The sequence below is a fragment of the Melozone crissalis genome, unplaced genomic scaffold, assembly GCF_028551555.1.
Source record: "Melozone crissalis strain CALT ecotype California unplaced genomic scaffold, PUWL_Pcris_2 ptg000034l_1, whole genome shotgun sequence".
Lineage (NCBI taxonomy): Eukaryota > Metazoa > Chordata > Aves > Passeriformes > Passerellidae > Melozone > Melozone crissalis.
The window spans coordinates 13,851,368-13,869,310 of NW_026535812.1; the positions used below are offsets into that span (position 1 = coordinate 13,851,368).

The window sequence follows — 17,943 nt, forward strand, 5'->3', positions numbered from 1 at the left end:
CTGCTCTGACATTCACAGCAGGGAAGAAATGAGGATGGGAACATTTACACTTTCACCCCCAGCTCCAGCAAGGAGCTTTCTGGGGGTTTTGGTGTGTGGGTACTCAGAGAGGAGGCAAGCAGGCTCCGGCTGCTTCCCAACTTGCTACTCTGGCTGGGAAATAAAGCTCAAGGATGGATGCCTGCACAAGATCAGGAGGGGGATTTTAGTTTTCTATGTCCTCCTTCAACATAAAAGACTAAAGTCATAGACTAGATTGTTGAGAAAGACAAGCCCTCTCTTAGTGCCCCATTTGCTGATGGAGAGGTGAGCAGTGAGGGGAGCAAACAGCCCAGGGATCAGCACACTGAGGCTGTCAGACAGCAAAGGGAGGATGGCCAAAGTCCCTGGCAAGGTCTGCACCTCTTTGGGCTGGCTGCAGGGAGGCTGCAATTCCCAGGACACAGCTCCTTAGCACCACAGAGTGGTCTGTGGGTGGGCTGACCCACTTGCTGCAAGGCTTTGGGAGAGCTCTGTTTCCCCAGGACTCGTGTGGGTGGTGACAGGTCTCCCAAGCTTTTCTGCTGAAGGTGCCCCACATCACACAAATAATTGCACAACCTTGTGCTAGGGAAGGGAGGGAGAGAATGACTGGAGGAGGTTGTAGCCAGGTCCACTCCCTCTTCTAGTTCATTGTGGTGGCAGAGCTCCAGAAAGTCAGAAACACTCATACGTGATCAGGGATAGATGCTGACAAAAAGGCATCTTCAAATAACCACAAACAAAACACTATGTTAGCAAAAATTATTTTAAGATAACAACATACACCTTGTCCAGACTTCTCACAACCCTGTGCTCCCCACAGACCACAGGGAGCTGCCTGCTGGCTGTGGAAGCAGAACAGCCTTATTTGTGGTTTTCAGGGAACATAGAAAATGAGAGGCAGCCACCTCCACTGTCCCTCAGTGGTTGCAGGAGAGTTGCAGGATGGCATCTGTGCCACTGCATGTCCCTCTCTGCATGGTGGGGGTGGAGGTCCCCAGACACACAGGCCAAGCTGGCATCCAGTGCTTGCCATCACCACCCTCCCTGCTGGCAGGGGCAGTGCTGAGCCTGCTCTGGGCAGTCTGTCCCTGCAGCTCACAGAGAGGAGATGAGCTGCCCCCTCTGACTGCCAGCACCCCTTTCACCCACTCCCAGAGAGGGCTGTGATGCTCAGGTGATGGCTGGTGATAAGCAAAGGATGGCCATCCATGTGACAGGTGCACAGGCTGCTCCTGGCCTTGGCATCTCCTGTTTCTTGCACTCCTGCTCAGTGAGGAAGAGCTCCTTGCTCACTGCTTTGGTGGTACCACGCCAGCAATTCCTCTCCTACAGGGAAGTGCCAGTTTAAGTCCACAGCACCCCAAGGCTGCACATCAAGCCCTACAGCACTGTTGAGAAAGAGGGGAGAGAAAGCAGTGCAGTGATCCTGAGTGGTACCTTCCCAGGGAAGGGACACCAGATGTGTGAGCTATGCTTATGATTCCCTTCTTGCTTTCTGGAGAGATACTTTCTTTTCAGAGCCACAGTTCTTGAAGTCCCAGCAGCTCCACATAAACCTTGAAGCAAGACCCCCTTGGCTTCAGTCCAACCTCAGAACAAACAGGGATTTCACTTAGTGCTCAGCAACTGAGCCACTTTAATGTTTAGTTGAGGACCTACATAATTGTTATATTTAATTCAGTTGGGAAAGACATCCTGTGCTCTGCTGTTTAGCAATGCTGGACATGAGTGATCCTTTCCTCTTTTCTGTTTCCAGAGCTGTCCTGTTTCCAAACTGCCTCTCCAGGGTAAGTCTCAGCCACACCCACAGGGCTGAGACCCAGGAGGGAGCCTGGGTCAGACTCTGCCAGGATGTAGAGCTGAGGCATGGGCCTGGGAGCAGCTCTCCTGAAGGTGTGTGAATTTCTGGCTGTGAAGTGATCTCCTGTTTAACTGGGACTCTGTCCTGATAAGGTGGCAGTAAGGAGTCACTAAATGCTGGTACTCACTACCCTCATCACCAGCAGCAAAAAGTGGGTAGGACTTCATGATTTCCACATTAAGGCTCAGAACAAGATGTAACAGCTGTAGTTGAAATTACTTCATCTCTGCTACTTCCCACCACACAAGGCAAAGTTATTTTTAACTCCAGGTTGCCTAAGGGATACTGCACAGTGAGATCTGTTGCATCATCACCAAGGGTCCTCACTTGGCAAGAAATCCGGGAAGAGAGAGCCCTTCCTCCAGCCAGCTGGGACCAGACTGGAGCTCAGGTGTGTGCACCCCTACAAACTGACCCCTCCAGGCTCCCCAGCTCCTCCTGAGGGAGCAGAAGCTCTCACTGAGGCAGCCTTGAGAGTACAGAGGACCAGGTGCCTGGCCAAGTCCTTTTGTTCTTTTCAGTTTTCAAATAAACCTGGGCTGAAGCCATTCCAGGAGCTGCAGTGGCATGGTGCAGGCAGACCTCGAGGGCTCTGAGTCAAAAGGACAGTCATGCAAACCCAGAGGGGATTAGCTTTTAATGAGCTTCTCAGGGCAAACCCTGAAATCAGGGGATTGCCAAGATCCCAGCAGGAAACCTAGCCAGCTTGCTGCCCTCCTGACCACAAATCTGCTGCCAACCTCTCTCAGAGTCAGGAAAACTCACACAGAAATGTTGGAACAGCTGTGGATGCACAGGAGCACCCCAGCCATTGCCTCCCCATCACACAAAACCACACAGTTCTCTGTGACTTGCACTGCAGGGCAGCGGGGCTGCCACATCTCCTCCAGCCCTGGCGCAGTGGCACAGCTCCAGAGCTCCCTGAGGCCACCTCATGGGAGAGTTCAGGAGCCTCCAGGAGAAATGCCATGTACATGTGAGTGCAGTTATCCCTGCTCAGCTTTATCCCTCTGGCTGGGAATGAACACCGTGCTGTTGAACACCTGCTACATTTGCTCCCGGGGTCTCAGAGCTAAACTGAGATAACCTGGCTGTGCACTCAGTTTCCTCCTGTCCTGGGCTGACTTTATGATGCTGAATTGGTCTGTTTAGCCCAGAAATAAGTTTTGTACCTTTAAAAGTAGATTTGAGAGTGAAAAGGGGGAGAAGGAGAAGCGGTGCAATGTCTGAGGTGGTTGTATTCAAAAACATAAAGATAAGAGTGTTCAGCATTCCTTCTCACAGACTGTTGTCTGCAGCACAGACAGTGGGAGAGAGTTCTCTTTTGCTTTTAGTTAGTTGTTTTTTTTTTTTTTATCTAGCTGAGGAAGAGACGTTCCCTGGACTGTGGCTTTTCTTTTTCTTGGAGGTGACTGGCCCTGCTCTGGACTGAAAGCCCAGAAAAACACAGGGAGCTCAGCCTGTGGCCCATCGGGGCTGGGACGCTGCATTCCAGCACCAGAGACTGAGCGAGCCGAGCTACACACCATGAGAAGACTTTCTGAATTTGCCATCTCTTCAGAACAGTGAGAGGTTTTATTGTTAAAATTATTCATTTTTAATGTTTGTGAATACTTTGCTTGTTAAATACACAGGTTTTTTCCACTTTTCTCCAAGGAAATCTTTCCCTGAACCAATCAGAGGAGGGGCCACTTGAATCTGCTTTCTAGGGGGACCCCTTTGGAAGTTTCCTCCCAAATTAGTCCTAAACCAGGACACCTCCATATCTGACTCCACTGATTTGTATTAAAATCCAGCAGTAAAACTGGGAGCTAGCATCCTAGGTGGAATTACATAATTTTTTATGCTACTTAGCATCTTAAAAGCTGAATTTTAGACTACAAGAACTTCCCTTGTAAAAGGCTTTTCTCTCTCTGCAGTGTCATCTGCAACAGACAGTGTTATCCAGGTGTTTTGCTCTGCTTTGCAATTCAGCCCTTGTGCCCGCTGGGTAGTTCATACTCATGTTTTGTCCTAGAGAAGTCCTTGTATTGGAAAACAAGGCAATATGCCCTGCACTCAAGATGTAGCTAGCACTGCTGGGATTCTGGAGAAAATCAGGAAGGTCTGGAAACCAGCCAGTCTCTCTCAGGAATTTGAGATCTGTCAGTGACCTGTTGTGTGCTACCCTGCTGAATCACTGCTACTACCCTCCCCTCTTCAGAGCTCAGTTTCCTTTCCTGATCCCTTAGGAATAATCCATAATAATCCTTTGTAATCTGCAAGAGTCCACTCCAAATGCAGGTTTAAGAGCTGTGAATACACAGAGTCCAGTCTCTGTCACGAGATGCAGGACACAGCTGGTACTCCTTGCAATCCCCAGTACAGACATGCAGGGCTCAAGACTGCAAATGAGCCCCTGAAAGATGTGTGTAACAGGCATGAGCCTCACCACTACAGAATATGAGCCTTCACCTTATATATTTCAAAAATAAAGAGAAGGAGCCTCTGAATTTTGTTACCATTCATGTATACATTTATTAAGCCAAAGGAGTTTGATCATGTCACAGTATGTTACTAGAGCACATGAAATCTTTTCTTTTCAACTTCACTAACAATGGTCATTAATTACTTTTTATTTTTGCCTTTCAAGCATAAAAAAATTTCCTATTTCTGAATTCCTCATGAAAGGCTCTTTTTTTTTTCCTTTTCTTTTCTAAAAGTACAAAACAAATGTTTCTCAGATATGTAAACAACCACCATGGAAATGAGACTGCTCCTACAGTTAACATTATTGTTATGGATGTTCTGATAGATCTATGTCATGTGGCAAGTATTTCAGCTCAGTGACTCCTTCAGTGGAAGTTATGATTGTTATCATCACCTGTGCTGCAGTACTGGAGGCCTGGTCAGGGTTAAGGCCCTTCTGTGCAAGCTGCTGTACAAATACTTGGCTGTAACTGAGGTCCCTGAAGAGAAGGGCATTCACTGATGTGACTGTAACCCTCTCTGCTCCATCTGCTCCACAACTGAGCTCAAGGGAAGCTCCTCCCCAAGCTAACTCTGGAGTTCATGTTCAGATACTGTGAAGATAAGGGAAATGTCACTGCAGGCCAATCCTGACACCTGCAGTGCTGTGCGTAAAGCTGCTCACAGTTATGGGAATGCTCATATGAGTAAGGAACTCCTCTGGTGAAAGTCTGCAAGGTTGAGTCCCTGGGTTGTTGAACTCCTTTGCAAAAAAGCATGCAAGAAAAGCAGACTGGTTCCTTTTCTCTAGGGTTTCATCAGTGTAATTCTAAGAAAGAAAGGGATGGGGTCAGTTGCTCAGTTTCAGCACCTCGAGCATTTTGAGTTCTGATCCCCAAGTTAAAGAAGTCTCTGCTCTGCCTTGGGCTACTGTGACCAGGCCTGGAAAAGTCAGTTGGACATTCTTTGTCATGAGGAAGCAGTGGTTTGCCATTAGAGCATGGAGGGATTCTGTTTTATGGTGTGGAGGCTGCATCCTAGGCAGGAACTGTGAAGATTGTGTTTGGCCATCAGCAGAAATTATTCTGAAAAAGCTTCAGAGCAATTGCAGTTTAAATAATGATTACAGCTTCATATTTGAGGTGAAAAAAGAAAGGATTACATGAAATAAATAGCAAAAAAAAAATCATCGTCCCTGCACAAACATAACACATTCCTGCCTATGAAACATCCCTTGCAAATTACTGCCTTTTAGGTTATGTCAGATATTTAAATGAACCCTTTAGAGCTAAAATACAGTACTCTGAAATGAGGTTAGAAAAATTTAAAAAGGACTAATGGGAAGTGTGTACAAAGCTCTCTTTCAAACAGATTTCCCACCTGGATAGCTTATGAGCGTGAGGCCTCAGTAGACGTAGAGCCGGTCCGAGATGGCGGCGGGCATGTGGGTCATGATCTGCATGCGCAGCCACCAGTAGTAATCCATGGGGTGGTAGCGGGTGTAGGGGGTTGTGGAGGTGAGCGCGTGCGCCACGCTCTCGATGACGGGCGACGTGTCCCTGGAGCCGCTGTTGCAGTACGACTCCATCTTGCTGACCTGCTCGTCGAAGTACTTGCGGCCGTAGTCCTTGCGCACGATCTCGGGCAGCTCGTCCCACATCTTGTCGGCGATGGCCTTGATGCGCTCGGGGCTGTACAGGTTGGTGCCCGCGATGAAGTTGCCGGGCTCCACGATGCTCACCATGACACCCTGCGGCTGCATCTCGTAGCGCAGGCAGTCGGAGAAGGCCTCCACGCCGAACTTGGTGATGCAGTAGGGAGAGCGGGCGGGGCTGCCCATCCGCCCCATCATGCTGCTGATGTTCACCACGCGACCTGGGCAGAGCACACCGAGCTGTGGTACCTGGCCTGGAGCAGGTACCTGGCACGCACCACCCAACACATTCCTGAACGTGCACCCACCAACCTGCCCGCTGCCTGGCAGACCTGCTCATGGTGCTCATGGCTGTGCCTCAGCAGCGCTGCCCTAGGCAATGGCCTTCAGGTTTGTGCTCCTGACAGAGCCTGCTCAGGGGGAAACAGGATTGCTCAGCAGTGTCGCAGACATCTTTTATGAAAAATCCTTTCCTTAGGACTTTTCATCCTGAGAAGCTGAGAGGCCTCAGGAACAAAGTGTAAACATTGATTATCTGCTGCTGTGGAATGCAACAGGTGGATCTTTGATTGGCCCATGTTGGATGTTTCTAATTAATGGCCAATCACAACCCAGCTGGCTCGGACAGAGAGTCCGAGACAGAGCCTTTGTTATCGTTCTTTGCTATTCTATTCTTAGCTGGCCTTCTGATGAAATCCTTTCTTCTATTCCTTTAGTATAGTTTTAATGTAATATATATAATAAAATAATAAATCAAGCCTTCTGAAACACGGAGTCAAATCCTTGTCTCTTCCCTCAACCTGAGACCTCTGTGAACACCATCTCACAGCAGCAATTTGAACTGAGCCCTGACAAGTAAAAGCAGGAACAAGGAAAGGCTCTGGCACCAAAGCTGAGCTTGTTTGTTTGCAAATCAAAGGGCAGTGGTGGCTCAGAGTGTCTGCTTCTCAAAATGGAATAGATTGTTCCTGTACTACCAATGGGCAGAGCAGCTTAAGTCCACTGTGCTCTTCCTTGTGAGAACTGGGTTATGGCTCCAGGAACAGAGGCCTTTCTCCCTGCCAGAAGCCATCCACTTTGGCCAGGGAAAATGCTGGTAAGAGGCTGTGGATGCTGTAGTCTAGGTAGAGGTTGGAGTTCTCTGCACTTTCTACCAGGGCTCATTACTAAGTTGTGTTAGAAAGAGAAACTTTGGCCTCAGAAGTGGATAACCTTCCATGGTGGAAGAAGGGCTGCCCAGGCCACATCCAGCCCACGTCTGCAGCACAGGGCAATATTGTAAATGTCTATGGATGCCTCAAGAGTGAAAAATACTCTCATTAATCAGGCAGTAGGCCCTAGCACAGGAAAACTTTTGCCCCTTTACGCTGAGACCCGTGCAAGCTCCAGGTCTGCATGTCATTGCTGTACAACCCCCTCTTTTCCTATATCACAGGCTCCTAGAGTAACAGTGCAAAATAACAACTTCCCTGCAAAAAGTTTTTTGCACTGCTGCTGCACACCCTGCCACAGCTGATTTTTACATAGCAGGGAGAAATGCTACCGGCACTGTAATTGATTGTGAGCTGCAGTTTCTGAACAGGTAAAAGAAGATCTAATGGATTAGATCTTGTGTGGGGTGTTGCAGGAGAAGGCAGCACATATGCGAAAGACAAAGAACTGGTTTTCAGGCCCGCTGCCTTGCTATGTAACTCAGAGAGGTGAGGCAATCCGTGTGTCTGCTGGGGACCACACTGTATCTCTGAGGGCAGGAAGGTGTCAGTGGTGCAGAGAGAGGTGCCACAGACCTTCTGGCCTCTAACACAGCAAGATGTGGCAGGATGTGGGGCCTGCAACAGGGAGAGCCAGTCAGGAGCTCTGCCACTCACCCTTAGACCTCCGGATGAGCGGGAGGAAAGCCTTGGTGGTTCGCACGGTGCCCCACAGGTTCACTTCAGCCACCTCCATGTAGGTGTCCATGCTGGTGAACTCCACTTCCCCAAATGTGGAGATCCCAGCATTGTTGACCAGCCCCCAGAGCCCTACAAGACAAAATCAAGCACCATTAGTTGTGCTAATAGGTTATTGAACCACACAACAGAGCTTTTCATTATGACTTGTGATGGTGAAGACCAGACAGAAGAGAGTCCAGAGTGAACTTCAGTCTCCTGAGAAAACAGAACCACTGTGGAGATCTGCCTGTACCACCCAACACTGCAGCCACAAGTGCTGTCAATGAGGCTTCCCAGGAAGTTCTGAGCCAGCAGAGAGCTTCAGCCTTGTCTTAGCTGTTCTCCTTGCCACTCTTCTTTTATCCACCACAAATTTTTAAAAGAAGCAAAATATATAATGCAAATAATAAGAATAGGAATGACCTTGTAAGAAACAAAAGAGTAATTCTTTCAAAGTAAAAACCCTTCTGTTACCATAAGAACTAGAGTGTCTGCAGTGCAGGGAAGGAGGGTATAGGCATGGGTGAGCATGCATACCATGGCCTCTCCCTTTTATTCTGCTGCAACCAAAAAGGCAACAACTGAAGCTACCTACTCATTTGGCAATAAAATGAAAGATTTGAAAGGAATTTTAAATAAAATTAACTCATATAATACTCTAATTGTATAGGAAACATGCTGAGAAAGGTCTGAGAAAGGCTTCTGTCCATCCATCGTTTAGAAAACCTCACTTTTATCTGTTGACTGACTGTGTTCAGATCTGTGTTATCAGAATAAGCCCAGGAAAGGCAACTTCATCCTGGCCTGTGCTTGAGAGTGCAGAGCTAGAAAACTTAATTTATATAGAAGATCCATATGTAAAAATTAAATACAAAGAAAATCAAAAGAAATCCTAAACCAAAACATTACTGGTTGATCTGCTTAAAACAACCTTCTGTTGAATGTGGATATCCTTTAGGAGGAAAATGTACTTTAAAGGGTGGAAATGTTTCAGAAATGTATGAGCAAAGGCAATTTTCACAGTACTGGAGCAAAATTTGCTGCTCACCTCAGCAGAATGAAGTAGGCAGGCTAAGAAAATCAGTACAGCTACCCCCTGAACTCTAAATGGTAGTATCTACAATAGCATTAATGATACCCAGCTGGCTTCATGGGAAATTCTTTGGAAAACCTCTCAATTTCCTTTGCCTTTTGAAAGAGTGGGGGACCCATTTCCATTTGTAATTCCCAATCTTTGGGCATGGGGCAGGTTTTACAACAGAAAGGGAATCACAATGAACTTCAGTTCACAGCAACAAAGTACTAATCCCAGAGCCTTGAACACCACTCTGGTTTTTGCCAGTGTCCCTACAGGAGCTAGTGGAGAACAAAGCAGTTTTCTTTGTAGATGCTGTGTGAAGTGGGAAGCTCCTTTCTGACATGGTACAATATTCAAACAGGCCATATGCTCTGCCCTGCTTCTCCTCAAAGATTTGTGTCCTTCAATCACATGCTCAGCTTTTGAAATACACCCTGACAAGGCTCTCAGAGCCCAGCCAAGGAAGCTCCTGTCCCTCTGCAGCCCCAGAGCCCATTGCACACACCCACCTTTCTCTGGGTCCTCGAGGCTGCCCTGCACATGCTCCACTGCCCGGTCCATTTCTTTGCTGTCACAGACGTTGAGCTGCACAGTTCTCATTCGATCACTCTTCATGGCATCCAGCTCCTTGGAGCCACCCTCTCCCTTGTCCTAGAGGGGAAGAAAGTGCTGGTTTCAATCTGGCCAAAGAGCTGTGCAGAATATCAAATGCCAACCATCAAACCAAGCAAAAGAGTGCACAGGGCAGTCCCAGAATATTCAGGACAGTCCTGCAGCCCTAGGAAGAAGGGGAGCAGACAGGACTGCAGAACACCATTCCTCAAGCATCTCCATCTGACCATGAGTCCTGTACCAAGTCAGCAGCTGGTACAAACTGCTTTAGCCTCCAAGAAAGCAGCCAGAGGTGCAGCAAGGCACCCAGCAAGCACCCCCTGCTCAGTATAAGCTCCTGTACTTTTATTCTGCAGTAAGGACATGGCATTCCTAAGAATTGTGCATGCCCTGAGGACACAGTCTGCTCCTGATGTGCAGGTGTGCTGTGAAAACAAACCCATGGAAGTGACACTGAAATTTCAGAGTCATTTCCTCTATGTCAGGGCTAGGTCCAATATATCCAAGCCAAAGATTATGTTCCTTATTTTTACCTCCACTTTTATCTAGCATCTAAAAACATCAAGCTTTTTCTGCTGCTAAAATCAGCACCAGCAATAATCATACTCTGATCAGAATTCTGCTTATGGTTTTCTAGAGAAGCCTGTAGCACAGTGAAAAATCAGCTGGAGTTGTTTTTGTTCTACAAAAAGTATAATGGCCTGAAGACACATGGGAGGCCACTCAGCTAACTAAAGAGCTTTCCAGTGTTTTTTGATGACAACTGCTGTTACCATTTTTGGCATGGCCACACAGATTTTAGAACATGGTATGTGAGTTCAGCTAAAGAAGCAATATTTAATTACAGAGTGATACTGCAAAGCTTTCTGCTGATTTTTCTGTGAGGAAGTAAATATTGATCAAAGTCTAAAAGATTTCTGGCATGCTGCTGCATGTCAGCTTATGCTGAAATTGTCAGAGGCCAAGATTTTCCATGAACATGCATTCAGTAGAAAAAGTACTGAAGACAACAAAATAGAAGGGAGGTTTCAGTAACTGTTATGTATGTCCACTGGAAATTGTGGCTTTTTAGCAGCTCAGACAGAAGAAATGAAACACATAAGTAACTTTGCAATTCTGAAGTTTTTGACTTCAGTCAACATAGAGGCAGGCTATTACTCTAAACAGTGTTTTTTAAGTTTGCAGTGTTTTTATATTCTCTAATGTTGATCTTCAGTTACAAAAGCTGAGTAGAAACATCTATCAAAAAAGTACTTAGGTACCCTCTGTCTGGAGCCTTTTCAAAAGGCAGCAGTTTGTATCAAGTGTCCTGTTCTGCTGTGACGCCTGTAGAGGGAGCCCACGTTAACAAATAAATCTTTGATTCAACACTGGGACACAAGACAGCTATCGAGACAGACACCTATTTAGAAAAATGCAGCAGAAACTAACTACTAATTTAAGCAAAACTTAGTAATAATGCAAAAAAATAATAGTAGAAAGTCGAATAACATTAAAGAATACCTGGCAAATTCTCTTTAAATAGTACCACTATTCAAGATATATTTATAGTGATGAGTGAGCTAAAAGATTAGATCAAACTAGCTGACCCACTCCAGGATATCCTGAGGAGTAAGTTTGTTTCTGTTAGGAAATGGCCGTGCAGCTAAAAAAAGTGCAGTGCTTCATAAGGAGAGAAAGACTAAAATCTCTCCTGTTCTCAATGCTTTGCCACACCAAGATCTCCTTCAAAGCACATCAAGGCTGTGTCACTGAGCTGTTTGTGGCCTGATTCTTCTCTCATTTGCACTACTGGGACTCCATCACCCACCCAACCGTTTCAGGAGACCCCCAGTACACATCATGGCATGGCTGTGCTCATGAACATAGAAAAATATGCTCAGAACACATGCTACAAAATCACCGGTGGTTTGGTTCAAAATTAATCAAAATAAGCCCTGCATAAACATATACAGAGTGAGAGCAGGGCCAAAGGTCCAGACCACAGCCTGACACCAAACTTTGCTTATGGTTAAGCCTATAAAATTAGATTTGGGATTCCAGCACTTCAGACATAGAACAGGCCACAATGTTGTGACATAAATAAGAACCTCCCTAGATACCATTCAGTCCTGGTTCTGCTCTGTGAAATTCAAACACCTGTGTCTTTCCCTGTACCAACCACCCTCCCTCTCCTTGGCAGAAAGCTGTGCAGAGTGGAGAGGGAAGACTGGAGCTGCTATGTGTCACTGCACATGCCACAGGTGAAGAACAGTTTTTGTTTTCCCTACCTTTTGCAGGCAGCCAGCATAAATAATGAAACCTTTGTCATGCAGGTGCTTGGCCAAGTCAAATCCAAATCCTGAGTCACAGCCTGTTATAAGCACAGCTCTGCTGCCAATCTGTAAAACAAACCAGAACAAAATGCACTGCAATTGAGTATTTGATATCAGTGATTTGCAGCACACAGAATAAGTCACATCCTTGGCCAGGAGCAGTGTGTTCCAGGGATGTTCTCTACACTCTCTGCCTCCTGAACACAGGAATGACATTTTCATACTGAGTTCACTCCAGTGAGGCAGGATCACTGCCCTCCCAACATGGAGGAGTTCAGCACCTCTGGCAAACAGGCTTCCAAGGCAAACAGACCAAGCAAACCACCATGCTCTGGCAGTTCACATCCATCTTGAAATCTGAAAATACACCAGACAGTTCCCAAGACATTCTCCCTTTATCAGGAACTGCTCCTACACGTTCAAAGCAGGCAGGAGTGCACTCTTGTGTGCATATAGCCCATAGGGCATAGAGAAGAGAGTTTGACTGAAGAAAGGATATAGTTTAATCTTTCTGACTGCTCACTTACCTTTCTCTCTCTAGCATCTAAGCCTTCTAGAGCTGGGTTCTAAGAGCTAAGAAGATTCAAGTGGGGTTAATATATGAAATTAGGACCAGTAGGTCATCACTCTTTTTGTCTGGTTGGGCTTTTTCAGTCTCCTTATTTTTCCAACTGACAATTTAAATGGAAGTATACCTCCTTCCCTCTCCAAATTCCTTGTTCTAACCCAAAGACAGGCAGCAGTTAAATAACAAGCAGTTAAATAACAAGCTAAAATGGTGCATCAGACAGCCCAACAGCAACAATTGCACATCCAAGGTGCTGCTGTGGGTGTGATTACATAATAATTGCCTGCAATTCACTCCGACTCATCTCTTTCAACAAGCTATAAATTTGGCTTTCCCCAGCATACCCAAGGACTGATCAGGGTGGAAGCTGGGAGGAAGCAGCAAAGGCTTCTCACACTGGAAGCCCAGCAGTGATGCAAGGATCACATCTGAGTTCCTCTGAAACTCTGTTCCAGAGTTATAGAGCAAGTTGTGCGTGCTCTAGCACTGCTTCAGTGCCACAAGACAGACAAGATGACAAAACATCATCCCTTTTGCCTGGCACTGCTCCTGGCAAGTCAGTATCTTCAAGGAGAGGGCTGCTAAAAAGGGCCACTCTCTTGATGAAGTGGTGAGGACACACTGATTTATTTGCATGTCTTTAAACAACTACTCTCTAGAAAGAGTGCTTTATTAAGAATTTGTCATGCAGATTCCCTCCACTGTAAGGTGGAACATTAAATCTGCTGAGTGAGTTCCAAAAATAGAAAAAACCCACTCGTATGATTGTTTATTTCCATGCTTAGCAGCACATACCGTGCTACGTCAATGGAAGCTCGGTGGAAAGAATGTGGAGCATGCTCAAGAGGTCCAGCTTGCAGTCTCTCTGGCAAACTGGAAAGGTGAGTTTGGTCACCAGGCTTCAGGGTTTTAAACCCCCTGCTCAGCAGAACCAGTTCCTGGAAGGCACAGTCACACTCACCTGATCGACTTCATTTGCATAAGAGCGGCTGCCACATGGGGACAACAGAGGGAGGGAAAATCTCTGCATGGGCCTGTTAAAAAACCCAAACCAACAGAACAGTCAGATGTGGAATATCTTATCCATACCCTGCTGCAGCAACACACACATGAAAAGGAATGTAGTGCTGCCTACATGCATGATGTAGATTGTCATTTGGAAAGACAGAATCTAGTCTATACTTCTCCTCACTGTGAGCCTGTGTGTTTCCTACAGTATGACACATTTGTTTCTCCAAAGACCTTGATGCTATTTCCAGCTGCAGAAGCTGTCTGGGTATTACAAAGTATTCTAAAATAGCTCCTGGTCTGGAGGCACAGAGCTGCTTTCACCCACAAAACGGGCAGTGCAGTGTTTGCATTTTCAAAAGCAACAACATCCTCACTTAAGATGTGCACAAAGCTGGGGTATGGGAAGTTATTCATTTGTCTGATGAAGGTATTCTGCTGTGGCTTTGTCTCTGACACCCAGCCTGAGGCTGAATTTGTTTGGATTTGTCTCACTCCTTTTACACATAGCTCCATCCTTATTTCACTCTGGATGACACTTCTTCCCCTGCAGTGTCTACCCATTAAATACATTTAGATTTTACATCCCCTTTTTAAGCTAAGAAACACTGTCTTTGAGCAATATCTGCCATGCAGATCTGAAGCTCCTCCTCATAGTATGTGTGACTCCCAGAAGACAAAACATATTCACAAAGACAAACCAGAGCAAAGCAACAATGCCTTCCAGGGAATGAGATTCCATTTAGAAAAGCTATGTTACCCAGTAGCATCACTCTGTCTAAAGACTTGACATCATTCATCAAAACTGGGCCTGAACAAATCAGTGACCCCAAGCTCTGTCCTTGTCAGTCACCTCTCTGGACTTTATCAGCTTTTTCATGTTTGTTTTGGGCACTGACATTGCCCTCCAGGAGCTTTTGGTCTTCCCTTGCACTTGCTGTGTCTCATCTACCCTCTGGCTCCTCCAACAGCATCCATCCTTCCCAGAGCTTATCTCCCAGGCTGCTTTTCAGTTTCTAAGTAAATTTGCATAATCATTCACAATTATCTCCAGCTCAGACATCACAGGCTCTTGCAGGGTGACCTGTGCTGCACTGCACAGCAGCTTGCAGATGCTCTGACTGCTGAGCCACCTCTCAGGAAATCAAGGGATCTGGGAAGGCAGAAGCTTTGAACCAGACGGGAAGGGAGATGACACATTCAGGCAATGGTGTTCACTCACACCCTCCTGCACAGTTAAGCTGTGTCACAAGCCAAATCAGCTCTTGAAATAGCTATAGCAAACTTAATTGCTGCAAAGGTCAGTCCCCAGGCAGTGGGTTAACATCACTGACCTGCAATCCTGGATTGAAACTTTTATCTCAACAGTAAGATTCTTGCTGTGTCTAAAAGTGCCCAGAAATGTTCATAACATTTCTGTTATGAAATGAATGAACTTGGGTTTTATTTTTCAGTGCCATATTGGACCCTGTTATTTCACTGCAGAGCACTGATTTGCTGCACTCAATTGACAATAATCTGTAGAGAATACCTACTAGACATTCTGCCTATCTGGACCTGAAGGCAATGGCAAAAGAAGAAGAGATGCTGGCTGCTGCTGAGCAGGAAAGTCATCAGCAGGAACAGCCAGGAAGTGATGTGAGCCCCCACATGGTACACTACCATAAGCCATTTTTGTCGTTCTGCACCACTGAATTCTAGAAACCACAACAGAGACTTTAGAATACACAGATGGTCCTCAAATTGAATTTGTGCTTGTATTTGTTCAGTTCCACCAAAAAAAGGAGTCATCAGCTTGAAGAGTCAAATACAAAAATGCTGCTTCAGTGCATTAAGACACTGGTATGGTGGCAGCACTGCCTTTCAATGAACAGCTGGATTTCCACTGCAGGTTTAGCAACTTGTGGGGATTTGCAAATGCAACACAGGTTTGCCCTGAGTACAAGACACACAAAGCACAAATACACAGTAAGCAAAACAGAAGACGGAAGAAAAAAAACAAGAATATGCTGAAAATTCTTTCCTCGAGTTAATAAAACATTAATTTGTATTTTTAAGGCCACAGCAGATTCCTGCAGGTGAACTGTGGTATATGTGGAGCAAACAGGAGATAAAAGACCTATGTCTGTTTGCACAGGAAATCTCTTAACAGCCTAGCTATCTCCAACACCCAGTCAGCAGAGCCACCCTTGACCATGATGCTGCTGGACACCTCTATCAGCAGCAGTAGAGCAACACTGGAGGTGGCAGCTCTTGTTTAACGGGCCATGAGCCCCTTCTAAATGGCTTATGTACAGTTAGAAGTACCACACTGCTGTTTGGGAGCCCTGCTCTAAAACAAAGCCAGGGAAAGCACTCAACTTGCTCTGAATTTGGACTAATAGGTTCCAATCATACAGCAATATAAATGTTGGGGTTTTTTCAGAGCTAGAAATTAGAATTAGATAGGCAATTTTCTGTTCATTTGCAGAAAATAACCAGCTTAATTACTCAGCCCACCTCCATTTCTCAGTAAAACCCTCCCTGTCAACTTTCTCATTTCGTGGGATTTGCTACCTCTTTAATCACAGGAAGTCACAGAAATATATGACAGTTTGTTGCACTGAAGCAAGGCCTACTTGCTGATATTCCAAAAAAACCTCTTGATGGATACTGAATTAATGTTCTTTTTAACTGCAATGTAAAAAAAAAAAACCAAACCAACATGTTGTCAACCCCTCCTTGCATATAGAGTCCATCTCTGCTGTGCTCAGCTCAGTGACTGAGCCATGGCACAGGTTGTCCAGGCAGGTTCTGGAGTACTCATTCATGGAAATACCCAAAAGCCACCTGGACACAGCTCTGGGCAAGCAGCTCAGAGAGGCCCTGCTTCAGCAGGGTGGCTGGACCACATGACCTTCAGAAGTCCCTTCCAACCTCAACCACCTTGTGACTCTGTAAATAAACTGTCCCACTGAAATCAAGCGAGTCCTCGACATGTGCTTTACTCAAGATGTCACTCTTCTTTTCCACCAAGTTACTTACCTGAAGCCATTCCCTGGGTCCTTGAAATTCAGGGCTTTCACAGAGAAGTTCAAGAGAGGGCGGGACAGCTTGGTGGCCAACATGTTTTCAACTAGCACACTTTACCAAAAGCAAAACTATTCTTCCTTAGCTCTGCAACACAAGATAGCACCTCTGTTTTAGTTGCTCAATTATTTTGTAAGACATGCTGACTCCATGTATTTCAACAGGAAAATACAGTTCAAAGGAACTCATCTTCTCCCCTTGCAGTCCCTCACACAGAGATAAACAGCTCAACCTTCAGCCACCCAAGATGCTTTTAAATAAGGAAAAGCATTCTAAGTAAACTACCAAGCAAGGAGACATTTAAAGAAAATGTCAATTTCTCTTCTTTAATGCATCTTTAACTGCTTTCTCTGAAACAGGTAAAAATTAAGGTACTCATATGGAATATATTATTTCAAATGAGCTATATGAAATAACTTTGAACAAAAATATAACTTCACGTGACAGGTGATGTTATGACTGTCACATGTTATGTGACGTGTTTCCAAAACAATCCTTTGCTCTATAGCTAGTACAGCCACACAGTTAAAAATACATTTTTTGGTAACTAGGTAGCTGGTGATGCTGGACTAAGCACAGGGAACCACCAATAAACTCAATACCGAGTGAAAACATCTCAAGAACGAGACTTTGGTACGAAAATCAACTTAAATCATATTTATCTTGGGATAAAAGTAACCCAAGGCACAAAAAACATCTCCCAGTCCCTTTTATTGAAGCTGAGAAACGGTATCTAGTTGTTAGGGGTGGTTTGCATCTCTGCCGAAGGCTGGGCCGCCACCAAGGCAGCTTCGGGGCCTGCTGGAAACCAGGCCCGTGCTGGAAACCGGTGAAATTACGGCAGAAAGAGCAGCGGTGGGCACCGAGATGGGGAGGGAGGGAGCGGACAGGGCTCGGGAGGCTCGCTGGCCCGGCTAATCCTCAGAAATCCCGGTGTTTCGATCCAATTCGGGAGCACGGCGGTGTCCCCGCGGGTTTTGGTGAGGTTTGCAGGGAGAGGGCGAGGCCGGAGCTCCGCTGCAGGTCCCGCCGGCCCGGCCCGGCCCGGCCCGGCCCCTCTCCGGGACGCGGCTGCCGCGACCCCAAGCGCGCTCACGGCCCGGCCGAGGCACCGGGGGGCGCGGCCGCCCGCGCTTGTGGCGGCGGCGGGAGAGGCCGCGCAGAGATGCCCGCGCCCCCCGCGGGCAAGGTCACCGTGCGAGCCGGCTGCCAGAGCTCCGCGGGGCCGCCGCGACCCACCCCGGCCCGCCCCGCGTCACCCGCGCGTTACCTGGAGCCGGCGGGAGCCGGGCGCTGCTGCCGTTTGAATGAGGCTGGGCCGGGGCCGCGGTGCCGGGCGCGGCGGGAGGCGGGCCGGGGGCAGGGCCGGAGCGGC

At 46.7% G+C, this 17,943-nt stretch overlaps 1 protein-coding gene across 1 annotated transcript; it reads right to left on the bottom strand.

Moving 5' to 3' along the window:
* Nucleotides 1-4,377: 4,377 nt before the first annotated feature.
* Nucleotides 4,378-17,932, bottom strand: BDH1 (3-hydroxybutyrate dehydrogenase 1). Its single transcript, XM_054282430.1, has 7 exons — nucleotides 17,839-17,932; nucleotides 16,524-16,655; nucleotides 13,453-13,525; nucleotides 11,879-11,989; nucleotides 9,506-9,647; nucleotides 7,856-8,008; nucleotides 4,378-6,208 (listed from the first exon to the last, which is right to left on the bottom strand). Exons 2-7 carry the CDS (start codon nucleotides 16,604-16,606, stop codon nucleotides 5,739-5,741), a joined length of 1,032 nt encoding a protein of 343 aa, XP_054138405.1. The 5' UTR covers nucleotides 16,607-16,655; nucleotides 17,839-17,932; the 3' UTR covers nucleotides 4,378-5,738.
* Nucleotides 17,933-17,943: the final 11 nt, after the last annotated feature.

What these genes read in the sequence shown, in the direction of transcription:
- BDH1 (XM_054282430.1), bottom strand. Translation starts at nt 16,606, where the DNA reads ATGTTGGCCACCAAGCTGTCCCGCCCTCTCTTGAACTTCTCTGTGAAA. An exon ending in ATGCAAATGAAGTCGATCAG is followed by an intron (nt 11,990 to 13,452) that starts GTGAGTGTGACT and finishes TTTGTTTTACAG; the next exon opens with ATTGGCAGCAGAGCTGTGCT. An exon ending in ATGCTGGCTGCCTGCAAAAG is followed by an intron (nt 9,648 to 11,878) that starts GTAGGGAAAACA and finishes CTTCCCCTCTAG; the next exon opens with GACAAGGGAGAGGGTGGCTC.